Source organism: Eucyclogobius newberryi, unplaced genomic scaffold, assembly GCF_026437365.1.
Source record: "Eucyclogobius newberryi isolate DKJ021-1_F unplaced genomic scaffold, fEucNew1.0.hap1 SCAF_5, whole genome shotgun sequence".
NCBI classification, from domain to species: domain Eukaryota; kingdom Metazoa; phylum Chordata; class Actinopteri; order Gobiiformes; family Gobiidae; genus Eucyclogobius; species Eucyclogobius newberryi.
In genome coordinates, this window is record NW_027316167.1 from 36,266,601 (window position 1) to 36,282,468 (window position 15,868).

The 15,868-nt window shown below is 41.4% G+C and overlaps 1 protein-coding gene across 1 annotated transcript in view; it reads left to right on the plus strand.

Moving 5' to 3' along the window:
- Positions 1-4,712: 4,712 nt before the first annotated feature.
- nav2a (neuron navigator 2a) overlaps positions 4,713-15,868 on the plus strand; it is a 161,084-nt gene continuing 149,928 nt past the window's right edge. The window contains exon 1 of the mRNA XM_072464771.1: positions 4,713-4,793. Coding sequence (XP_072320872.1) covers positions 4,737-4,793 — 57 coding nt within the window. The 5' untranslated portion in view covers positions 4,713-4,736. The remainder of the gene's footprint in view (positions 4,794-15,868) is intronic.

Consider the following 15,868-nt stretch of genomic DNA (forward strand, 5'->3'; position numbering starts at 1 on the left):
TTTATTTCAAATATATGAGAGCTGCTTGAATTAATGTTTAAAGGGTCAAACAGTGTTTATTTTGTGTAAGATATTCATAAACTTGGATGGATGGAGCGTCTTGGTGTGATGTCACTTCCTATCTTTTTCTACGGATTTTCTCGGCAAACGGCTGCTTGATTGGTGTAAAACTATTATTAACATTTACAACAGGTTTAAATAAATGAAATAAAGTCAAGATAAGATAAGATTAGATAAGATAATTCTTTAATGTCCACACATGGGGAAATTTCGTTGTTACAACGCAGTAGATGGAAAGGACAGATTATAGGAAGTTTCTCTTAATAGAAGAACTCTTATGAACAAAACAAAAAACTCTTATTAACAAAACTCCTCTCATATCTTAATAGGGAATGAAGGGGGGAAAATAAAAATAAAATAGAAAAATAAAATAAAAAGATAAATATAATTTAATGATAAAATGATAATAATAAAATGAAGTAAAGTAAAAAAATAGCTAGCATAAGACTAAATAATACTAATAGTAAGTAAGTAAACAAAATAAAACACTCTTATTTACATCAGTTGTATGCACATGAATATGGCCTTAATTGCTTGTGAGTACGACAGTAATTGCACATTAATATGACGGTATTGCACATGGTTAATTCAGTATTGCACATGAATATGACGGCATTGCACATGGTTAAATCAGTATTGCACGTGTTCAGGGCTAGCAGTGTTTGTTTTACAGTCTGACAGCAGCAGGAAGGAAAGACCTGCGAAACCTTTCCTTCACACAGCGAGGGTGGATCAGTCTGTCACTGAAGCTGCTCTCCAGAGCGGACAGAGTGTCCTGCAGGGGGTGGCACTCATGGTCCAGCATAGATGTGAATTTAGCCAGGACCCTTCTGTCCCCTACCTCCTGCACCGAGTCCAGAGCGCAGCCCAGGACGGAGCTGGACTTCTTGATGACTTTGTCCAGCTTCTTCCTCTCCCTCTCTGTGATGCTGCTGCTCCAGCAGGCCTCACCATACAGGAGGGCTGATGCCACCACAGAGTCATAGAAGGTCTTCAGGAGTGGCCCTGTCACTCCAAAAGACCTGAGTCTCCTCAGGAGGTAGAGCCGACTCTGGCTCTTCCTGTACAGTGCGTCTGTGTTATGAGTCCAGTCCAGTTTGTGGTTCAGATGAACACCCAGGTACTTGTATGAGTCCACTCTCTCAATGTCCCGTCCCAGGATGTTCACAGGTGAGGGGGCAGCAGAGTGGCGTCTTCGGAAGTCCACCACCATCTCCTTGGTCTTTCCCGCATTGATGAGGAGGTGGTTCCGCTGACACCAGTCCACAAAGTCCTGCGCCAGTCCTCTGTACTCCACATCATCGTCGTCCGTGATGAGTCCGATGGTGGCAGAGTCGTCAGAGAACTTCTGCAGGACACAGCTGTCCGTGTCGTGTCTGAAGTCTGCAGTGTAGAGGGTGAAGAGAAAGGGCGCGAGGACGGTGCCCTGGGGCGCCCCCACACTGCAGGTCCGAGTGTCAGACACACAGTCGCGGGCTCTCACAAACTGGGGTCGGTCTGTGAGGTAGTCCAGGATCCACTCTGCCAGGTCGTACTCCACACCAGCCGTCTCCAGCTTGTCCCTTAGGAGCAGCGGCTGGATGGTGTTGAAGGCGCTGGAAAGATCGAAGAACAGGATCCTCACAGAGCTGTCAGGTTTCTCCAGGTGAGAATGAGAGCGGTGCAGCAGGGAGATGACGGTGTCCTCCACTCCAATGCCAGGCCGGTATGCGAACTGCAAGGGGTCCACGGTGGAGCGGAGGTGGTCCAGGACCAGCCGCTCCAGTGTCTTCATCAGGTGGGACGTGAGAGCCACCGGCCTGAAGCTGTTGAGGTCTTTGGCGCGCGGTGTCTTGGGCACAGGTACCAGACAGGAGGTCTTCAAGACCTGTGGTACTACCCTCAGCTTCAGGCTGATGTTGAGGACATGCTCCATAACTCACATTGTAAAGATTAGAACATTGTAAAAACTTGTCATAAGCACTTTAATGTGAATGAACGGAGCAAGAAAACCAAATGTTTACCGGTAAATTTCATATCGTCAACATAAACATAAACATGAGCATTGAGCACACTTTGAAGAACAGTCAGACTCCAAAATGTTCCTCTGCTCGTTCTTGTGTTCAGGTGGCTGTAGTGACCTCATTTATCCAGCAGATAGCGACAAAGGACTGCACAGAAACGCAGGCGCGCCTTGATCGATGAGCGCGAGGAACAGCGGCTTCACGGACTCATCAGCATCAGGAAATGATCATTATTTCTATCAATTACAGATGGTCCTGTTGTACATTTAGGGTGCACGTGTTTGTTTGTGTCTCCGGTTCAAATGTACAAATTCAAAACTTATTGGAAACTACAGGAACATAAAACGATGCATCATGATTGTAAAATAAACACCAGGGTGAACTAAATCCAAGTATAAAAAATACCTGGTTTATGCCTGGTTTATTCCTAGTTTAGTCCTGGTTCAGTCCTGGATTGGTACTGGTTTAGTCCTGGTTCAGTCCTGGTTTAGATCTGCTTTAGTCCTGTTTTTTTCCAGCGGTCCTTGAACACGTCTCGGTGCTGATTCTGAGGCACACGAGACATCACGTACAGACGTACAGGGCGCGAGGAGGCAGCAGACAGGGACGTAACAGCGCGAGGAGCCCGGGGAGGTGAGACTATAAACCGGACTGATCCTGACCCGGTTTCAACTCGGTTTCGACCTGGTTCAGAGCACGTTTATTCCTGTGTGCGGTCCATGTTGATAGAGTTCTGGTTTAGTACATTTTTACGTAAAATTCTGCACTTGAGCCGAATAAAAACTGGATTATTGATGACATTTTGTGATCGAAGATGCTCAAACTGAAGTAGGCGAGTTAATTCTGAAACCATGACCAAACCAGGACCAAACCAGGTCCAAACCAGCTTTAAACCAGCACTAAGCCATCAATAAACCAGGACTAAACCAGGACCAAACCAGGACCAAACCAGGTCTAAACCAGCTTTAAACCAGCACTAAGCCAGCAATAAACCAGCACTAAACCATTATTAATCCAGGACCAAACCAGGTCTAAACCAGCTTTAAACCAGCACTAAGCCATCAATAAATCAGGACTAAACCAGGACCAAACCAGGTCTAAACCAGCTTTCAACCAGCACTAAGCCAGCAATAAACCAGCACTAAACCAGCGCTAAATCTGTACTAAACCATGACCAAACCAGGTCTAAACCAGGACCAAACCAGGTCTAAACCAGGTCAAACCAAGTCTAAACCAAGACTGAAACAGGTCTAAACCAAGTCTAAGCCAGTTCTAAACCTAGACAAAACCGGGACCAAACCAGCTCTAAACTAGCCCTACCCCTGGACCAAACCAGGTTTAGTTCAATCCGGACCAAAACAAACTACACCAAGTAAGTGATACCAGGGCCATCCGAGGAATAAACCAAGACTAAACCAGGACAAATTCTGGACCGGATCATTCTGTCCCGAACAAGTCTTAAGTCCAGGATAATTTAAGAGGAGGACTAGACCAGGACTAGACCATACCAAGAAAAAAAACTGTATCAAACCAGGACTAAACCAGGTCTAAATCAGCACAAAATCAGCTCTAAACCGCGACCAAACCAGGTCAAAACCAGGACCAGACCAGCTCTAAACCAGGACCAAACCAGGACTAAACCAGGACCAAACTAGGACCAAACTAGGTCTAAACCAGGACCAAACCAGGTTTTGTTTACTCCGGACCAAAATTAACAATGCCAAGTTAGTGAAACCAGGACTAACTCTAGACTAGATCATTCTGTCTTGAACGAGTCTCGAGTCCAGTTTTAAACCAGGTCCAAACCATGTCCACACTAGGTCCAAACCAGGTCCAAACCAGGTCCAAACCAGGTCCAAACCAGGTCCAAACCAGGTTTAAACTAAGACTAAATCTGGTCTAAACTAGGCGCAAATCAGTTCTAAACAAAGACTAAACCATGTCTAAACCAGTTTAAAACAGGATCTAAACCAGGACTAAACCAGGTTTTAACTAGTAAAACTGTCAGTGAACATTTATCACCTGCTATGTATTATTTTTGAGCTGATCAATAAAACGTATTGATCTTAGTCCCAGTCCTGGTCCCGGTCCCAGTCATTATTTTCTGACTTCAATTGTATTGTGAACACTCATTCCTAGTACTAAACCAGGACTAAACCAAGACTTAATCAGGACTTTACCATGGCTAAACCAAGGCTAAAGTAGGACTAAACTAGGATTAAACCAGGACTAAACCAGGTCTAAACCAGAGTTAAACCAGGACTAATCCAGGGCTGAACAAGGACTAAAGTAGGAATAAACCAGGACTAAACCAGGATTTAACCAGGTCTAATCCAGGTCTAAACCAGAGTTAAACCAGGGCTAAACCAGGGCTAAACCAGAGTTAAACCAGAGTTAAACCAGGACTAAACCAGGACTAATCCCGTTCTTTCTTCTCTTTCAGTGTTTTGGTCAAAAGCACAAAAGGCGTCATGTCCAGTCTTGTCCTCTGCAGCGCCCCCTACTGGACTCTCCCCACACTCTCCTCTGCGTGGCCTGCTCTCCTTCAGGTCCTCAGTCCTCAGTCCTGATGCTGGACCCGGGACTCTGGACCGGACCATGTTGGACCGGACCTGGTTGTGTTGAGGGATTTGGATTTTTGTTATTGGTGGATCTGTTGTGACCTTTGGTGAAATGTCCGGTGCTCAGAAGAGGAAGAGGACCACGCACGGCCTGGAGGAGCAGAAGAAGGTACGTCTGCATTTAAACACATTTTACATTATCTGTCTTGTCTTGGTGTCCCGTGCTTTTTAGAACTTAAAATAATGTTTGTACTGAAACCACAACTTTCTCTCAGTCAAATGTGTGAAATAAGATAAAATAAGATAAGAGAACCTTTATTTTAATGGGGAAATTGTAGTGTTGCAACACAGATTAGGTACAGAAACACAGATTAGAAATAATAATAATAAATAATAATAATAATAAAAACTGGCATAATATATACTAAATCTGTATACACATATTTAAATCTAGTATAAATGTAAATACAAATATTAGAAAATGTACACACTCTGTAATTTACAGTATGTGGCTGTTATATGGACAGAAAATATTGCACTAGTGATGATTGACATCATGTCACAGTATTGCACATGATTATGACAGTATTGCTGCACATGATTATGAAAGCTGAATGACACATGTTCAGGGCTAACAGTGTTCATTTCAGAGTCTGACTGCAGCAGGAAGGAAAGACCTGCGGAACTTCTCCTTCACGCAGCGAAGGTGGATCAGAATGTTTTTTTGAGGCTCCGAGAAGGAGCAGAGAAGAGGAGCTGATTAACAGTACTCATTAAACAAACAAAGAGAAAGAGGAACAGAGTTAGGACAGGGTTAAACAAGAGAAGATATCACTTTTGAAGGACTAAACCAGGACTGAAACAGGATTAAACCATGACCAAGCCAGGACTAAACCAGGGCTAAACCAGGACTAAACCAGAGCCAAACCAGGACTAAACTAGGACTAAACTAGGACCAGGAGACACTGAGGCTGAGACACTGGAACAGTTTTTTTCCTGGAGTTACATAATATTGTCATTGAGACAATATTTTCTGTGCTCTGTGATTATGACTGTGACCAGTGAAGCAGAGCAGGCCATCTGGACCTGGTTTAGACCTGGTTTGGACCTGTTTCGATCCTGGTTTAGACCTGTTTCAGTCCTGGTTTAGACCTGGTTTAGTCCTGGTTAAGTCCTGCTTTAGTCCTGGTTTAGTAATGTTTCAGTTCAGTTTCAGTCCTGGTTTGGCCCTGGTTTAGCCCTGGTTTAGTCCTGGTTTAGTCCTGTTTTAGTCCTGGTTTTGACCTGGTATAGTCCTGGTTTAGACCTGGTTTGGACCTTGTTTAGTCCTGGTTTAGTTCTGGTTCAATCCTGTTTCAGTCCTGGTTTATACCTGGTTTATATCTGGTTTAGTCCTGGTTTAGACCTGGTTTAGACCTGGTTTAGACCTGGTTTAGCCCTGGTTTAGCCCTGGTTTCAACCTGGTTTCGTCCTGGTTTAGCCCAGGTTTAGACCTGATTTAGACCTGGTTTAATCCTGGTTTAGTCCTGGTTTATTTCTTTTTGGTGCGTAGTGACTTGTGTTGATGTTGAGTTCTCACAGACTCAGGTGTAAGAGCTGAAAATAGACTCAGAGTGACAGATTCTGGAGGTGAGGGAATCCACACTGTCTATTAGTCTCCTACAGTGTGTCAAATGCCCTCCCATCTCCCACGGAAGGATCAGATCTGAACAGGAAATGAGTCCAGAGCAACACAGACTCTTCACCATGAGGAAACTGTGCACTGCGTATGAATGAATGATTGAAGAAAGAAAATGACAAAACTTCAATGACAAAAGAGAAAATATGGCAACATTTCTGTTATCATCATTTCACACTTTAGATGTTCTTTAACTGTTTAACTGGAATTACCATTATGTTGCACAATAATATTTTTTTCTGCCAAACATGATATCCCAGTTAAATTATCCCCCTGTGTCTTCATTAGATCACCTTTATTACTGGAGTTTCAGCGACCTTTGTAGTTTATTCACTTGTTTGATGGGACGTCTGCACCCTCTGGTGACCTAGTTTTGTATTACATGTATATATAGATCAAATTTAGAGTTTACCACAAAGTTAAATTACAAACTCATTTTCTCTCTCTTTGTATGTCCAAAAACGAGTAGGAGGAACTAAAAAAAACCTTCCATGAGCTGAGAGAGGAGGTTTTATCACCCAGAAATGTTTAAATTCACTGTTTTTGATTAAAACACTCTTTAGTCTGTAAAAAATTCTCCACAAGGACGTCATCAAACGGCTTCACTTAGGCTTCATCTGTATAAAACTGAGTAAAAGTGACATATTCATAGGCCTTAAGCATTCAAAACAACTCATCAATTCATTAAAAGACCAATCAATTACCATAGCAAAATAATCGTTAGTTGCCGCTAATGATTAGTCAACATGGTAATTATTATAATAATTAATAACAATATTTGAACAGAACCAGAGTGAAAATTTTACTTTTCCCCCTTAAATACAAGACTGGGAATTAATCCATATCATAATCCAAAGAATTTAGAAACAGTTTTCATTTCATGTTGTCTGCACTGAAATGGAGCAAAGGATCAAGGTCTTTGTTGTTCTCCTCTCTGAACACAAGACTTTTTAGAAAATGTTTTGGTCCAACTTCAGACTATATCCACAAACTCAACAGTACTAAAACTAACCAAAACTATATTCAGTCAAAAACTCTTTCTTGCCAAAGTGGTAGAACTCGAATAACCCGACAAACTCAACAGTTCTGTGAGTTTGTCCAGTAAAAGCTAAAAACCAGGATTTTACATTAGAAAAAGCAAAGTGTGTGTCATAATTAAGAAATTCACAATGTCAAATGTTAGAGTTACGATTATTGTGTGGAAAAAACATCACGCTTTAATGATTATTCTCGATTTTTATTGAGACTGTGACCAAACAACAGTGAAATCTTTATTTTTCTTTCATTCTCGTGGTCTGACATGTGACTGTTCCTCAAGTTTGTGATCGACTTTATGAAAATTTTCTGAAAGACAAAATAAAGTAAAATGCGACTGCCAGATAAAATAGTAATTCACATTTAGGTCTATTTTTCGGAGGATCGAACGATTGAACTAAAAATACTTGGTTTTGCTTTTAGAATTGTCTCGATTATAATTTTCTGGTTCTTTCATCTCCAGTAAATGCAGTAAAACCCAAAGTTAAATGTGTATAAAGCAGTTTACGTGAGTCTGAGGCTTTCACTTGGACAAAAACGCTTGAATTTGTCATGTTTTTGTGATATTCTGTGTGAAATCACATCACAGGCAGTCAAACTGTCGCTCCCGTTGGACACAAAAGTAACTCTGCTCCTCTCGGCCTCAGCCCCTCGACGGACGAGAGGAAGTGCTGCAGAGTGCCTCCCTCTCCCTAGACGCCTCGCGGTGGTCGTCAGGTCGATGTGGAAGAGCCAGGAACTCGTTAAATATTAAACACTTTGATTCTGCGAGACGCGACCCGGAGCTCTTAGCGAGGAAGACGTCAGACTGAGAGGAGACGTGCGTGTGTTTCTGTGGCTTTGTGTGTGGGACGTGTGTGTTAGTGTGTGGGACGTGTGTGTTTGTATGTGGGACGTGTGTGTTTGTGTGAGAGTTTAAACACACAGAGGTCAAGGTCTCAGTGAGTGTCAGGAACCGTCTGGTGACAAGTTAATTATTCCTTTATATACAGTATATTCTTCATATACAAACAGAACAGCTTTGACTGGTGAAATGAAATGTTGCTGTTTTACGGACATACTTGAAATTAAGAATATAATGTGTTATTTTAAGCAGAAACTCCTTATTTGTTAATTGTTTATTACTTTAAACTATAAAGTTTATTTTAAAATGTATTTAATATGTTTTAAAATAGTTTACAAATGTACAGAGAAAATAACCTGTTACTCAATTAATTGAAGAAAAGAATCAATAGATTACTCAATTACTAAAACAATCGATGGCTGCAGCCCTAGCTGAGACGTCAGTAAGGAGGCAGGGTCATGTTTTGGCCCGGAATCATGGGGAGAGATCTGGTCGGCCCCTTTAGGGTCCCTGAAGGTGTGAAAATGACCTCTGTGTGGAGTTTGACTGACGAAGAATTGTGCTTTCTATATCAAAATCATCTTCATGGATGACATTGATGACATTGCACCATCTCATGCTGCAAGGAATACCTCCGCATTATTGGCTGATATGGGCATAAAAGAAGAGAAACCCCCCAGACCTGAACCCAATTGAGAACCTTTGGGGCATCCACAAGCGAAAGCTCTACTAAGGCCGCAGGCAGTTCACATCCAAACAGCAGCTCTGGGAGACTATTCTGACATCCTGCAAAGAATTTCAAGCAGAAACTCTCCACAAACTCACAAGTTCAATGGATGCAAGAATTGTGAAGCTCCTTTCAAATTGTGAAGCTCCTTTCAAATCCTATGTCCTATGTTAGAATGTAACAGGGCTGTGTACTTTCTCCCCTGCTCTTCTCCCTGTACACAAACGCTGCACCTCCAGCAAAACTGATCAAGTTTCAGGCAGGCAGGAGGCTACGGTCCATCCGGACCAGAACCTCCTTGCACAAGAACAGTTTTTTGCCTTCCCTTTCCCTCTGACTCATGAACACTTCTTAAAATTGTCAACCATAATTTAATCACTTACTGCACTCTTCACTTTCTGCACTACATACGTAAATTCAACTGTAAATTTTGTGTATATAGTAAGCCTATTTTTATTTTTATGTTGCACCGTATCACCAAAGCAAGTTCGACTATGGCAATAAACCTTTTCTGATTCTGATTCTAATTCTGATGGCTGTTATATGTATTGACTGTTTGACAAAATCAGAGAAAATATGATTTGCATAATAATTTGGAACGCAGTAAAATTAATGGACTAAACCAGGACTAAACCAGGTCTAAACCAGGATTGGTCTGAGCCTGTCACTGTTCCGTCCGCCCTGTCGCCGTGGCAGCCGTTTCCAGGGTTTCCTGGAAAGCAGTCGGCATGGTAACGGCCAGTCCCTGACAGTGGTGATTATTCTTCCTCTGCATCGTTGCACTATTACTCCGATTTCTCAGAATAATACTGATATTATTACTGATGAAAATAATCACTTTAATTCAGATGAATAATTTACATCTGTGGCTCAACAAGGACAAAATATTGGTTTAAGTAAAATTATCTTTAGGGCCGTATAATCTATTAAACATTTGCGTCTATAAAAATAATCCTAGTCATATGATTATGATATTTGGATAAAAGAGTTTCAAAAGATTGTAATTTTAGATTTCACCAACAACATCTCATCTCTCATGCTATTACTCTTACTACAACTACTATTACTTTTACTACTGTTACTACATGTTTATTCACTCTTGGGCTCGGTTTTGGTTCATGTCGGCCTTGTCTTGTTGTGTTTTCTTCTTTAATCTAATATACATCCTCCTGGATAATATTTTAATGCTGAGGTTGAGCTGAGCGCATCACAAAAAGACGTTTGTGTGTGTGAGATGTGGCTAAAGCTTGAGTATAACAGGAACAGTTTTCCCTCATGTATTTGACTTCTTTGCAAAGCCTCTACGCCGCGTTTTAACCTCTCTTTATGTAATGCTGTGGCTTTGGATAATGTTAGCTGTATAATGACCTGGAAATATCATATTTTGGGTCAAAGCGAGTGCTGTGCATCGATAAACAGGAAACAGCTGTTGCTAACATGCTTTGCTTGCTTTGTTTTGCTTAGTATCAGTGGAAATAAGGCACTGTATCACAAGATCAAGTCAGCATTTGGTGACAGATGATACTTGTCAAAAGGCTAACCACTCTGCCACCTCTGCCACCTCTGGGCATGCGCTCACACACACACGCACACACACACACACACACACACACACACAAACTTAATCCATTTACACAGCAAATCCAGATACACCCTGGTGTGAAATGTGAGCCGTGTTTGTGCTGCAGGCTCAGTATGATCTGGTTCTAATCCTGTTAGAGCCCAGCAGACCCTCACTGTTCAACCACAGCACTCACGGGGAAAGGAAGGGTTAAGTATTTAAAGAAAGGAGGAAAACATTCACTTATCACAGACCGAGAGTAATTTCACACTGCAACAATGGAAGCACAAGGAACAGCACTTAAACACAGCCGAGATCTATTTTTGTGTAATTTGGATTGGATGCTGGATTGAACTAATTAAATTAAATTGTATTTATTTTTGTTTATTAATTGATTTGTTTTTTTATTAGTACCTTTTTCATTTAAAGAAACCGTGCATTCATGGGCATACAAATTAAAATTTAAATAGTTTCCAAGTAGTATTTCCAAAGTATCAGGCAGTGGTGGTATAATTAAGGTGTTTAATATTTTTGAATTAAATACCTTAATATAACCCTTAAGGTTCAATTTGTTTTAATGGTTTGTCATTGTAAAGCACGGGCAAAGAAGAAAACCTTTTCAATATTTGGCATTCAAAGTGTTTTTTGTTACAGACAAAATCATTTTCTATAAAATTTAAATGAATAAATAAACAAACAATTCTTAATGCAAGATTTAATCTGTAAATAAAACCAAGATAAACATAGCCATTATTTCTAGATTTGCTTTTGTTCAGTCACTAGCATTTGATTCAGAATGATTGAACTGCATTTCTCTCCGAGGCCTCTGGATGGCAATGTAATCTAACGTTACCTTTTTCTGTGAACCAGGCGTCGACTTTGGTTTGATATTCATTAAACTTTGTGATTAATCTCCACATGAAACAGCAGCGTGTGGACATAGAGTTTGCGTATTTAAATTGCAAGTAGTGTGTAATGTTGCTGAGTCAGGTAAATCTAAATTCTAGTAGTACTGAAGTAGATATAGAATCTGTAGTATTTATTGTTTTTATTAATTTAAAATTTAAATTTGAATTTGAATTTAAATTATTTTATTTTTTATTTAATGGCTGTTGGCAGTCAACTGAAAAAGTGCATTTACTGCCTCCTACTGTAGTTGTACGTCTTCAAAGCATGTGAGAGAGAGAAAGGGAGAGATGGAGCTCCCCAGTTTTACCAAGTGGAACTGTTTAGATGTCATTTACATAATCTGACAACTCCAAAAATCAAGTAATAATTAGATTTGGGTGTTTATAAAGGTCGTAGCATCAATGTTTGAAGTATTAGTGCAGTATTTTAGTAACTGCAGTCGAACTTGATCTCGGTTAAGTGCATTAGAGTCTTACAGAGTGACCGGGTCCAGACAGAGGCACGTGAGGACGGACCTGAACCAGGATTAGACCAGGACTCGGCCTCAATAAGAGCCGACAGGGCATCTGGCACTAAGGTCATCTTGTCTGCTCCTGAATGCTGTAGGTTAAGCCTCGTTTAGTCTGTCTCTGTTCCCGTTTAGTTTGTCTCTGGTCCCGGTTGGTCCGTCTCTGGTCCCGGTGGTCCTGGTTTGGTCCATCTCTGGTCCTGGTCTGGTCTTTCTTTGATCCTGATTTGGTCTTTCTTTGGTCCTGGTTTGGTCCGTCTCTGGTCCAGGTTTGGTCTGTCTTTGGTCCTGGTTTGGTCTGTCTCTCGTCCTGGTTTGGTCTGTCTCTGGTCCTGGTTTAGTCCGTCTCTGGTCTGGTCTTTCTTTGGTCCTGGTTTGGTCTGTCTCTGGTCCTGGTTTGGTCTTGTTGCTCTTGGTTCATGTGTGTAGGGTATTCTTACTTGTTTCGTCCTCACACATTTACACCAAGATGTAATGTATTTTTTTCTGGGACTAGCCATTACATTGTGGACAACATATGTAGGATTTTAGGTACCGGTACGGTGTAGAAAAAGGTTGAGTTGTCATCTGGACTCAGTTTTAGAAAAACAATACGCGAGAGAGAAAAACAGAGAATGGAAGTTGTGTAGCTTTCTTAACTATATGATAGCGTTCTCTTGAATAAGTACATTTAAAATACAAATTTATAAATACAATTATTATTTTTTCAACCTAGCGGATTGTTTTTCAACCTGGCGGTATCTTTTGGGCATGTCGGTGACGAGTCGAAGCATGGCGGTAGTTAAAGTAATAATAGAGGATTTTTTGCAGATTTGAGAACTCAAGCGACTGTTTTTAAAAATGCACATGCGCACACTTACCCCCACTAGGGATGCATACCTAAACCCACGTTCAGGTTCAAGTCCGGATTTGAATCCAGAGGTTTAGGTTCAGGTCTGGACCTAATGAGTCCGGCTGAACTCATAATGTTATAACAGCATAACACAAGACACTTGGCTAAATTAAGTTGAAGACACATGAACAAGGACGACTATCAAACACAAGGCTTAACTGCAGACTGAAATAAACTCAATTTATCTGGTTTATTCACTGTTTATTAACAGAAGTTACAACTTACAAATCACAAGCTGCTAGCTAACACACATTCATGTGTTTTACTAGAGGAACAACTTCCGAACAAGAGCAAGTTGAGTATTGGTATTAGGGCAGCTGTTTCAGCTGCTACTATGTTTGTCAAGTGTATTACTGGTTTGACTGGGCTGTTCCCCACACCTGAAGTTTAATGCCTTTAGATACATTTCCACTCTTTAATTTTGCAGATCCATTGGCATCAAAGTCATGTAAAAACCTTCAAAAACTAGCATAAAAGTTAACTCGAACCAATATAAATCAATCAACTTAGCAGTATCAAAAATAGAATATGAAAATATTTTACACTACACACAATACATCATATTGACAGCATTAAACACAAGACCATATTTAACAACTGTAGAATACAAATGCTATTACAAAATATAAGCTCCAATTAATGAATCCAGCAATTAAACAATATTACTTTGACTTAGTATTTACTTAGATGTATTTATATGTATATTGGACATTAACCCACCTAAATAAATGCTACATCACACCACAACATAACAGTTATTTTATTCATATTGTAGTGACCCTAGTCTCTAGTGCGCGTGCGCGCGGTCTCTGGGGCGGAGCTAAGAGCGGGCTCAGGAAACCAGGTAGTTTTTGATGTTCCTGTTCCATCACCATGGTTATAGCCAACAGTAACCAACTCTGTTCAAGAAATAAAGTGACAACTTAAGCACTAAACCAGCATTACTGACCTGAGCGAGAAGTTACAATATTTACACCCAAATCAAAGCACAACCCGCTCCTTTAACAAGCGTCTTAAACTAACTCATGGAGCGGCACAAGCGGCGACGCACGCGGCGGCTTAAAACGATTAAAATAAGCCAGCGATCTTCCCGAAGGTTCGGTTTCTCGCGTCTTTAAACTCATTGCGCCGGCTTCAACTTCTGCCGCGGGGAAGACGCGTGCGTCGCTGATGGCTCCGGGCGCGCCATTGACAGCAATGTCAGTGTTTACGTCTTTTCCAGCGCGAATTTGGCGATCTATGGAAGGTTTCAGATGGTTTAGATTCTAGAACGTAAAGGATATAGAATGTGAGTGGTAGATTTTTAATGAGTCCAGAACCGAATCAACGGGGTTTCGTTTTTTTTGGACCTGAACCGAAACGTTTTTACAAGTCCAGATCCGGTCCGTCGTAGCGGTACGCATTCCTACCCTCCTGTTTTTTCCAAGAGGTCACCTACCATCAAACCTCGTGGGAAAGCATGCAACAGCCGCGCTGCTACACGTGCGTCTGTTTATTAGCACGAAGGATCACACCGCATCTTTTGTCTCCGCAGAGTCTCTGCTCAAACGCAGTCTTTCTCTGTTGTCATTTTTGTACTGTACACTGAAGGAACTCGCTAAACACAAACCGACATATCAACCACGCATGTGCAGCCAGGGAAACGCGCTGCTCTCCTGGGAATGAGCCTGCAGGTGTGCAGTAGTACGCAGAGAATGATTGGCATGTGGGTGAACTACTCGGCTGTCCACGCCACAAGGAAATGAGACTCAGATTGTTCGCCAAAAATGCTCTATTATTTCTTTAATGTTCATATTTATTTTTTAAAAAGGGCACCAACTGAAGCTTGTTCAGTAAAACATTAATACCTATGCAGTCTCATTCTCTGAAAGTGGAGTACACAATTCATTGACTGAAAGGCTCTATAAACCAGGATGATTTTGCATTGTTCAATAAACAAAAATATAAAAGCAATTAATTACACATTTGGTAAAACAGGCTATGCCTATGCCCGTCTTAGTTAGAAGAAATGCTGGTATTAAGAATTAAGTTTAGATTTATTCTAGTGGAATAATTCAAGGGAACCTCAATAATGCCACTCTGCAAGTATCAGCCATTCTCAGGTCTTACATGTCCAAGGAAGGCTCAGATGTGGATCAAGGCCTCCTCAGAGCTCTTTGGGTCTGTAGAGCTGTCTGTGGCGCTGATCCTTGTGCAGGGTTTAGGGTTTGAATATCTTGATGAGTCCAAGGTCCGCTGTGCATTCTTTGATGAAGATGTCAGCCATTGATGAAAGCAGAGTTTTGGAGACAATGGCACCCTCTCCCTGGTGGGGGAGGGGCCCCCGTTGTCCACGACACGGTGTCTCCTAGCGGAGGTTCAGATCAAGAGCCCAAGGGAAGAGACAGGGCAGATCCTCTTTTGGTCTTTTTATTTGACCTTGGAGGTGTGGCCTAAAGTGGGAGTGACTATCAGTCAAACTTATCTCTAATTTGGAAAAATGTAACTTTAACGAGCAAAATGACATGTAACCATAGCATAATACTGCAACATTGTCAATGAACACACATCATTAGCAGGTAATGAGGAAGTACATTAAATATGACTTGAACATATTTTAAACAGTTCTCATGGCAAACTAAACTAAAACTGATTTAGTTACAAGTTTAGATCACACAGTAAGCATTAAGTCAGTTTGGATGTGAAATATGCCTGGAAGAACTGGTTCTCCTCCTGAAGAACTGGTTCTCCTCCCGAGTAGCTCCAGCTCCACTGTCTATCTCGTGTCCACCTGTCCGTCTGAGGGAGTCGGATCCGTCCTTCACTGTGGAACTTCTCCAGGTTTCTACTTTTTCCCAAGGAGGATATCTGTAGTTTTTCCTGGCCGAAAAGGACGGTCTAAGGACAGGGGACCCTGGGACATCGCCCCTCGTCCCTATGGACATTGTTTAATACGTTTTTCACTGTCGCCCTCCGAAACAACCGCTGTTGTGATTTTGGGCGTTACTAAAATGGGGAAAGAAATCCCGCACACTGTCAAACTTGCAAAATAAAAGTTTAATGGTGAAGAGGTAACGTTTCGGCATCTAGGCCATCGTCAGGCAAATGGGT